The sequence below is a fragment of the Mangifera indica genome, chromosome 1 (assembly GCF_011075055.1).
Source record: "Mangifera indica cultivar Alphonso chromosome 1, CATAS_Mindica_2.1, whole genome shotgun sequence".
NCBI lineage: Eukaryota > Viridiplantae > Streptophyta > Magnoliopsida > Sapindales > Anacardiaceae > Mangifera > Mangifera indica.
Genome location: NC_058137.1, coordinates 17,279,047 through 17,290,301, shown reverse-complemented (window position 1 = coordinate 17,290,301; position 11,255 = coordinate 17,279,047). Strand labels below are relative to the sequence as shown.

Genomic DNA, 11,255 nt, shown 5'->3' with positions numbered 1-11,255 from the left:
CAAAAACATAGCAAAAGCAAGAAGAAATCTACCTTCTTCTGGAAGAGATGGGAAAGATGGAAAATGAGGCTTAAAAATGTTTCTTTTTGTCTTTTCTCTCTTGAGATATGGATATATATCCATATATATGTATATACAACGTTATTTTTTTTTGTTTTTTTTGTTTTGTCCATATTTTATATATATATATATATTTTTTAAATTGGAAATATCTCAAAACATGGTCAAAAGACATAAATACCCCTGTAATGTACCTGAGGGTATTACATAGGGTCTGCTTGCAGTAAAACATGCTCATAGTAGAACATAATTTAGATTAAAAAATGGTGTAGTGAGAGAAAGGAAGAGAGCTCGAGCTTAGAAAAGTGTCAAATTCCTATAGTTAGCTTCTATAAAATATCAAATAGACACCAGATAAGACAAAGCATGACTCAAATAGTAAAGAATAAACTAGATTATCCCCTTGATTTCTTATAGAGGTTATAATGTGAGGTTGAGTCCCGAAAGTGAGTTAGAACAAGAATGAAGATAGTTTACTTAATTTTTTCCTCTTACTGAGTGTTCTTATCTCTCACTTCCTTTTATTTCATGATTATAGGTATGGGTGATCGAGGTAGCTGGAGGCTCGGTCAGGTCAGCGAAGATAGACTCAGGCTGGGGCTGGTTACCTATGGTTTTTGTTACATACAAATGATACTATTGATTTTTGGCCCTATTCAGATAGTTGTGTAGTTATATCTAGAGGCATGTATATGATTACTCCATGATCTTAGATGTTTCAAATGAGTTTTCATATGAGATATATACATCGTTTGTTCGCTTCCAGATTTTCAATTTTCTTAGAATAATTTCTAAACATTTTTAGTGATGCGTTCATTTTAAAGTATTTTAAAATAAAAATAAAAAATAGACGCTTCGAATATTAATTCATAATATTTCTCCTTCAGTGGATAGTACTTTTAGGGAGGGATGTTACAACAACCATTTCAAATAATGTCAAAAATGTCTCCACATTGAAACACAATTTCCTATTTGATATTTGACAACATAGTTTTGATACATAAGGGGTTAAATGATATTTTATTGTTAGGGTTTTTAGATATTTTATAATAAAGTACTCGTTAAGGATTTTCATTTTTAATGAATTTTCATAAGCAATTTTAATATTCATTTATTTATCATTATAGGATTAAATAAAACAAATGTATGATTATGTTATCCTAAACTGTAAAATGTAAATTGTAAATTGCAAGTTATGAACCATAAATCATAAACTCAAACCTTAAACTATAAAGTATAAATTGTATTCCTTATAATCTAAATCTTAAACTTTAAAATCGTAATCCCTAAACCATGAACCATAAACCATAAAATACCATGAAATATAAACCCCAAACCTCTAATTATAAGTAATAAGCCCTAAACCATATACTTTTTATTTGGGAGAAATTTTATAAATAGAAAATATAGGACAAATACACAATGGGCATACCACAAGCAAATGTAACAAAAGACTCAAAACAAAACAAAATGAGCATATATGTTCCATAAATAAAATAGACTAAGCATACAGATTCCATAAAATAAACTAATTGAGTAATCGCCAAATAGCTCAGAATTGAGATGGGATTTCATACCTCAACTCCAAGTCAACAATCCTAACATGAACTACATAGAAAATGTTAGAACAATCTTGCTATGATGCTTGCAATGCTAGTAGAACACTTAGTTATTCCTGTCATACCATAAACATCATACCATGATAGATAAAGATAATAGTGAGAGAAAATGTCTAAAGTCTCTCCTACATTGAAAGCACAAAGAAGCTCGGTGGATTAAAAAGAACCAAAACAAGCTCGACCATGCCATAAGAGTCCTAGCTTTGATTTCTCCCTAAACAAAAGTAGAGAAATTGTCTAAAGAAGAGATGACCATGTGTCTCCATAGCTAAGTAGTATAAAATACAATTGGTGGAATTAAGAACCCAGTAACTTTAAAAATGATCCATAATGCATAGATGACCCAAAGAGGTAAGCCAAAGGATAAATGAGTGGCATAAAACATGTCTCGGGAATCAAAGTAGATGATATATTGAATTGACATTTCTTCAGGCCTATAACATATTCCATGCAAAGTCAATCAAAAACTTGCTAAAAGAGTGACCATTCCAAACTAGATGATCAAGAACTCTAACTTATGGAAAGGTCATGACAAAGTCTCATATATGTTGAAGATCTAACTACTTGATAAAAAATCCCATGAACCATCGTAGTGTTATCTGACATCTTGGCCCAAGATAACCGTGTAAAAGATAACACTCTCAAACAGAATGAATCAGACATGAAAGCATGCGGTGACCAATAATCTAGCCAAAGAAAAGTATCCTACTTATCACCAATGCAACTAACAATAAGGTCTCAACACCAATCTTTGCTAAGAAGAATCTTCCTGTATGCCTAAAAGCCTATGAAGTAACCTCAATATGATAAAAAAATCAACCATAGAGAAGAACCCTATGATCCCAAGATGACCAAATAGATTTACAATTTGTGAGGAACCTCTATACATTCTTCAAAACTGTGGCCTTATTTTGTAACACCCTCAGGTATACTCCAATGGCTTTATTGTCCTTTTGATATGATTAAAGTAAAATCTGAGCCAAATTAGACAAAAATATAAAAAGTTAGAATCTTATTGGCCCGTGTATGCTCGTGACCAAGGAAAAGTCATGCTCGTGCCGTTTGTAACAAGAGTACACCCATACTTCATGTGTGGTATGATCATACATCCCTTGATTTATAGAACATGCATATCCCTTAAGTTAGGCTAGGTACAGTCTAGGTCAAAATAGGTGTAGGTGAGATAGGCACGGGCAAAAGTAGGTTGATTTATACAAGTAAAGAATATATAAACTCATACCTAGCTCGACGGGTATGGGTAAACTCGCAGATTACCTATCAAGTAATTCCAAATAAGGATTAAATACACATTTTGAAGATAATAATGAAATATTTACTACCTTCGAATTAGAAAAAAATAAAATCAAACACATAAACTAATATACATTTGTACGCAAGCGTTGGTAAGATTTTGTAGTTATTAAACAAGTGTTTATAAACCACTCACAGGTCATCATATTCATGTATGTTTCAATGGTTGTTGTATTATTACATTATCTTCTCTTTGCTCAATAAAAAAAACATTGTATTCATATTTGTGGTTTTTTTCATATCAAGTCAATCATCTAAACCCAAGAAAATCAATCTACACCATTATTGCTATTTGATTTTTCAATTTTTTTTCTTTTATCAGTAACAAATATGGATTAATTTCCTTCTTTATTTTATTAGTGTAATTATGGTTATTGAGGAAAAATGGCAGGATGAGCAACATAAACTTAATATTGCACAATCCTCCAATTTGTTGGATATGATTGTTTTCATGTTTGCTAACACATATTATAAAGAATTAATACTAGATTTTAAAGTACATTTACAAATTTTGGTTAATCTATGACAAAGCTTGTAGAATCACCAATAATGTAGGTGGAAAAACCAATAATGATAATGGAGTTGGAAATTATTACAAGTTACCTATGGGTATACCTAGCCCGCTCATAAAAAATAGATATGTATTGGTAGAAGTCTAAAAGGTATGGTTACAAATCCAAAAACTACATAATCGTACCCTTTTATGGTAGGTAACCAATAAGTAATGTAGGCAACCCATTTGTTTTGTCAAGTCTATATGCTAGGACTCCTGATGCACGAAAGAAAGTCAAATGTTATATAAGTTGTTTATTCCTTGCATTTAACCTTAATTTTTGCTCATTCTTCTCCATGCCATAAAGAAAGAGAGAGTTCCTATGAAGGAAAAGATAACTAGCAACCAAGAAAAAGTTGATCTTGCAAGTGAATAAAGGGAAAAACAAAGGGTAGCAATTAGTGGTTATTCTCTTATAGAAACCAGATAAATGGGAATGTCTTTCTACTTTTATTTATGAATTATTGAGAATTCTTTAACACTAGTTCTCCTAGATTATGTGAAGAATATAGGAAAATGATGCTTACATGTTTATATGTGTGTGGAATTTAAAATATGATTGTGAATTATATATATACACACACAACACACATACACATCTATAAGTTTAATTGTATGGAACATCAAATTGCTCTGGAACTAATTTTAGGATGTTAAAGTATTGAATCCTGATGAAAGAATGCATCGAATTAGGCCAACAAATGGTTGGAAAATAATTCTTGAATCATGAAGATGATGAAGAGGAAGAGGATAAACAATGTGAGGAGAAGTGATGTATGCCAATACATCACATGACATATGCTCGTACATCGGCCTTACATGCAACGTACACTCAGGCGAGGACACCAACTTGCCTGTGCATCCCCTTACAAGGCAAGTACACTCATGGCTTATAGCCAACTTATCCATGCATCATCTTCTTATCACGTACACTTATGGAATTCTCTCGAATCAAATGTTCGTGTAAACTTGGCTCATGTGTGTCTAAGCAAATAGAGGAAGTCCACCCATGCCTATCAACTTGGGAGTGATTATACATTAACCTATCAATACATACACCTATAGATAGCTGGTGGTACACTTATACATTGAAGAAATAGATTGGTTGTGAATTGGTTAAGTTTGCGTTGTATACTAATTAGATTTTTGATAAGTGTGATTAAGATATAAGGCTCATTTAGGTGTAAAAAGATACTCGAAGGAAGATTAGATACGAATATGAGATAAATACCTAAGGGTTAGGATACCCAAAGAAAACAATAGAGATTGCACATGATAGATACCTAAGGTAAGAGAATATATATGATCAAATAGAGAGAAAAACCTAGGTAAAGATAGATTGAACTCGAGATAAGTCTAAAAAAGTTTAAGAGATTGAGTATCGATAGAGACCAAATATCTTAATGAGATATGAGATAATTTGATACTTGCGAGACATAGAGATTGAGAATGTAGATTGATTAAGAGGGTATCTGTGACCTAGACATACCCGTAGATAAGGTAAAGTTCATTTATTGGTATCCTTAAATTGAGAGATATACCATTACTAGGACTATAGGTTTGTGGATTAGCCATGAGTGTTGGGAAAACCAAGACTAGAGGTGAGAATGAGATAGCCTATAAAGTGGTCATGAGAGTGGGTATGTTGATTTCATGAGATTTGAGTTAGATACCGACAACTTGAGACTGAGATTGAGATAACATAGGTTAGTAAAGGAAAGAGGAATAGATTGACATTTGAGATGATAGAACATATCGTTTGTACTTATTGAGTTTCATACTCATTCCCTTTATTTGCATTTTATAGGTGACAAGAGTAGAGGTGATAATGGCGAGGCGATGACTTAGTGATGAAACGACAAGCAAGAGATGCACTCATAAGTGTGGATAGCTTGTGATTATGATTTAGATTTAATAAACTCTAATAGATTATATTTATATTTCTAGACAGAGAGATTGTCATTCATTATCTTTATTATGTTAGATTAATTATTACATAACAAATATCAATCGAATAACATACTATAGAGTTCAAAAGATAACACATACTTACCTCTTATCTAGGCTAAAAGATTCAATAGAGAACCTTTCACTTGAATCATCAAAATTCCTTCTTCTCTTGCCAAAAATTGACTCTCAACAGTCAAAGAATCTATCTCTTCTCTATCTAGGATAAGGTTGATTTGTAAATTGATAAGAAGGATATGATATTCTCTTATGAATCATGGGACACATTCCTTGAATAAATTCTGCCCATAAATGATGTTAAGGTCATGCATCCTTTGATGAATGGTTATGCATTTGAAATTTAAGCTCTAATATGACACGTTATTTATATTGTCCACATAACAAGCCAATGAATGGGCATACACCCTCCATGCACAATTGTAAATCAGGCTAAAATTCACATTCTCATCAACACTTAGTCATTTTTCAATAAATAAAAAAAATATCCAATACTTAAAATGACTAAAATAACCTTGAATCGTACTTATGGGTGTTACATATACTATCTTTCATGATTATTCAAATATTTATTCACATTTATGATGTAAACAATTTTTACAAGACTGGATGTATGTAACTTTATACTATGTTTCAAAACACTATTAAATGTATTTAAAGTAGAGTATCATGCTTAAAACTTTCACTTTAAAATGGCGAGAAGTTAAGAAACTTTTCTCAACAATTGAAATGTCATGCTTTCTTTACCATACCAAAAATAGAAGAAATAAGTTAAATCTTTTGATATTTTCACATTATCTAACATTACTGCAACAAGAGCAATGCTATGTGTACCTAATTTTGGTACACAATTCATATACACAGTGATGTGTCATCATACAATTAGGTGATTTTAAAATATGTGTCATCATATGATAAAAAAATATCTAATCAGATGATGACACCTCATCTGTGTATATAAATTGTGTACCAAAAATGGGTACACATAGTTTTATTGCTGCAACAAATGGAACAACAATTTAAACAAAATATGTTTAAAGATACTTATATGAAAAATATTAATCAGCCTTGATATAGAAAATATCAATTACCCTATCAATAAAAATGTTAGTTAACGGATCACACATACATAACTTCAGAAATATCAAATTTCAAAACCCTTCTTTATATGGAAAATATCAATTACAACTCACCATATGGATCACATAAACCTCTTTAAACCAAGTGTATCTACAAAATATCAATTAACCCCCTCTATCTGGATCACACATACTTGACTAATGAAATAGCAAATTTCAATGACCCCTCACATATGAAAAATATCAATTACATATTTCTATATAGATCACACATGCCTAAGACAAAATATCACTAAACCCTTCCACCTTCATCTTCTCTTTGTATGTGTAATATGCATACTGAATGCACCTCATTTGTACTAAAAAACACGTACATTAAGCATCAATTCTTATGCCCAATTTCACTAATGATAAATTCTGACCTTATTAAGTCATTAAAACATTTATACAAATCAAGAAAATCTCAATCAATTCAATCTATTTCACGCAAAAACAATCTAACCAAAAAACTTCTAGCTCATATCTATGAAACCTCCATTTCAACTGCAAAAAACAAGTAAATTTTAGTATTAATTCTAAGAAATAAAAGATGAAGATAAGCGATTTAATAACATCTTCTCCATTTTTAAGAGGAATAATTTATAGAATCAATTAAAAAAATCAACGTAAAGTTAGGAATGTGCAACCGATTGTGTATGTGGAATTCGATATGTTAAAACTGATTTTAAGGTAAGTTTATATATTAGATAGTTTCGTCCAAACTTAATCTATTGGTTATATCTGTATAATCCCGTCAAATTAAGTTATTTTATTAATTGTCCAAATTCTTAACCATAGATATCAAAGACCGCCATTTTCGTTTCTATTTTAAGTTATAAAACCACCAACCTCGGATTTTCCAGCAAAATTAATCTCTCTTTATTGTCGTTCTCTCTTATTTTCTTTCTACAAATTGCTCCTACGTTTTTGCTCGACTGTTGACACTTTTCCCAAATATAGAAGCAACGGGAGACAGAATCTTTACATTACCCACAAGCACAAACCCAAAAAAAAAAAAAAAAAACAAACAAACAAACAAAAAAGATCAACAATTACTTTAACCTTCAAACCCAAGTACTTTTTTGAAGCTATTTCAATATAAAAGGTTTTCTTGGGTTTGTATCTCCACAATAATATTTTAGTTATTTTTCTAAATAAGATTTTTAGCCTTGAAGAGCTCTCTTTGTATATCCATTTGTTTTTTGATGCATTTGGAGTTGAATTTGTCAAATATTTCAGATATTTTATCATAGCCAATTCTTTATTGGAGTTGTTGTTAGCGAAGACTAATGATTCCACCATCTCTGGGTTAAAATATATGAAAGAGAGTTCTTCACTACAAATACGCTAATACACAATCATATACCTGTCTCCAGTATAGCCCCTTTGAAGATCAAGAATTTTCCTGAGGTGGGATTTTCTTTTATTTTCTCTTTTATTTTTTTTTTTGTTTTTGCTTTATACAACAGACATGATGTTGGGATGACTGAATCTTGAGTTGTTGAACACATTTGAATGATCTTTTTTATTGCGAATCGGATTGTTTCGTGTGTGTATTTTTTTTACGCTAATGTTGATTTTGTAACGTCGGTATTGTGGTTGAAGTAGATTGTGTTGGAGTTTCAGCGACGCAGCAACCAATGAAGTCTATTGAGGAGCTGTTGAAGGAGACGAAGGAGCGATTGGAAGCTACAGAAGAAGAACGAGATCGAGTTGTCGATGAGCTTCAAGAGATGAAAAGGTTGGCTCAAGATGCCAACATGATGCTTAGTGAAAAACAAATGTCCTCCAGGAAGGTTGCAGATTTGTATACGGAAATCAATTTGTTAAATGAATCATTGACTGAAGAATTGACAATCAAAGAAAAATATATTGAACTGTTGAAAGCTGAACTTGGGAAGGAAAAAAGAGAATTGCAGGAGAAATTGGTTGAGAAAGATGCCTCGCTGGTTGAATTAAGAAGGTCATTGAGTAAATTGAAATCGTCTGAGGCTCATACCATTACTTTGTTATCTGAGAGTAAGAAAAGGTTTCAGGAATTGCAGAAGGAGCTCGAAAAAGGGAAGGAATCAGAAAAAAAGATGGTTGATTCCTTTGCTGCACAAACCAAACAGCTTGAACAAACAAAAATTGTGCTTGAAGAATCAAAGCTTGAAATAGACTCTCTTCGCAAGAAGTTCAAAAAACAGCTTTCATCCAGGAATGGAGGAGGTCTTAATGCATCTCAAGATGGGCTTGAGGATTCGAAAGGAACATCAGATATTCTCAAGTTTGAGCTTCTATCACCAAGAGAGAACGAAAGAGTTTCGTCGTTAAAGGTCAAAAATCTACTTCAGGAGCTGAGCATATTGAAGAATGATCTGAAGTTGGCTACGGAGGCAGAAGAGACCAACAAGAAGGCTATGGATGATTTAGCATTAGCCCTAAAAGAAGTCACTTCAGAGTCTATCCAGGTGAAGGAAAAACTCGCTAAAACACAAGCTGAGCTTGCAGACGCAAAAGCGGAGGCTGAACAAATGAAGTTGAAGCTGAAAAGCATGGAGGGCGAGCACAAAGCTCAATTGGACGGGCTGAAGAAAGAAGCTGAGCTCCACAAAAACACAATAGATAGATTGAGAGCGGAAGCTGAAGAGTCCCTTTTGGCATGGAGTGGGAAAGAAAGTTGCTTTGTGGGTTGTATCAGAAGAGCAGAAGATGAAAGGGACCTTGCACGAGAAGAGAATCTTAAACTGCTTGAGTCCCTTAGAATATCCGAGAACATGACCAAGGCGGCAAAGCAAGAGAATGGCCGATTGCGCGATGTACTAAAACAGGCCTTAAATGAAGCTAATGTTGCAAAAGAAGCAGCTGGGATCGCAAGAGAAGAAAACTCTCAGCTTAAAGATGCCTTGCAGGAGAAGGAAGAAGCCTTAGATTTTGTAAACAGAGAGAATGAGAACCTGAAAATGAATGAAGCCGCAGCTCTGGAAAGTATCAAGGAGTTGAAGCGCTTGCTTTGTGAAGCATCAGCAAAAGATGATAAAGAGCAAAGTCAGAAGTTAAAGAAACAAAATTCAATGGATAAGGAGCAAAATAAAGATGGCAAAACATTGCTGGAGGTTTTTGGTATCAATCTAAAGGAGCTGAAAATCCCGACTAAACAGGGAGAAGAAATTTCAAATAAAGATGTAGATTACAAAAATGACAGTTCAGTTCCGAACCTTAACCTTGATAAGGTTGACGACCCTCTTTTAGGCTCAATATTTGATATATTTACACCAGGATCAGCAGTCCATCGTCGCAAAAATTCTTCAGCTTTTACAGATGAAGGTGTATTTTCAGATAATCAGGGTGACAATATAGATGGAACACATGGTGATGATTTGGAGGGAGATAAAAACACAAGAAAAAAGAAGGCTTTGATTCGGAAATTTGGAGACTTGTTAATGAGACGAGGTTATCACAAAAAAGAACCATCATCATCAGAAATGAAAAAAGAACCACAAAACCAATAACTTTGTTTTATGCTTGTAGTTTCAATTCAATTAAAAATTAGAGTTGTATTTGTTTAGCTTTTCATATATATGTATGTATTATATGTAAATATATATATATATATATATATATATATATATATATATATATATATATATATATATATATATATATATATATATATTTACATCATGTGTTTGTAATGAAACTTGCGCCCGAATTGGAGCGCTAAAGAATAAATTGTTAGCAATCAATTTAACTTGAGAATTTGGCTTCTGTTTGTTATTTATATTGTCAGAGAATTACGGTTCTCAACTCAAATAAAGCATTAAAACCAAGTTCATGATCTTACCTATTCGGCTTCTGGATTCCAAATTTCCACCAGGCAAAAAAGCAAAAAAAAAAAAAAATTATTTTTTGAAAGGTTCTATATATATATATATATATATATATATATATATATATATTTACATGTTTAATGTTATAAATCAAGATTGATAAATCTTCATACGATGTAAACCGTTCTGCAGTTATACTAATTATCCTAAATTCAAAATTTGAAGTATAATTGAGTACATCGATCAACAAATAATGACTAAATAATTCTCTAACCTTAAACCTGCAATTCAATAGAACTCAGTCTAAGGCCTAGATATCTTGATAAGCAAATAGCAAGGAAACATCTTCAACTCTACAATTTATAAAAAATAAAGTTCTGTAGCGATTACATAAATAGAAACATTTTTCTAGCATGATTATGGAACTGACCGTTCATTATTGTGACTAACCGTTCATAAATGGATGGAGGTTCCTGATTGTAGTTTTAGGGAAATATATATGATGTTTCCCAAGTGTGAGTTTATTGTAGCACATCGGAATTTGTCACCATTATTATGTGTGTTGTCTACTCATTGTGGGATATTTTTCATAGATTAAGAGTTACATGTACATTGTTGGTTGGCATTTATGTGACATGAGTAAACATCTACATGTTAACGAGGCTTGAGTTATGACTTTCATGCCCTTGATCAATCATCATGATGTGAGTTTGACTGTGTAGATCGCATATTGATACCATTATAAAGTGAGTTATCTGTTTGATATAAGTTAGTCTTTATACGTTGATAATTATCTATACGTTGATGATTGGTGTGT

General features: G+C 32.2%; 1 protein-coding gene across 1 annotated transcript; it reads left to right on the top strand.

The window, feature by feature from the left end:
* Positions 1 to 7,816: 7,816 nt before the first annotated feature.
* On the top strand, positions 7,817 to 10,120 carry LOC123219203 (WEB family protein At3g02930, chloroplastic-like). The gene is made up of 2 exons (XM_044641043.1): positions 7,817 to 8,036; positions 8,235 to 10,120. Exon 2 carries the CDS (start codon positions 8,267 to 8,269, stop codon positions 10,118 to 10,120), a length of 1,854 nt encoding a protein of 617 aa, XP_044496978.1. The 5' UTR covers positions 7,817 to 8,036; positions 8,235 to 8,266.
* Positions 10,121 to 11,255: the final 1,135 nt, after the last annotated feature.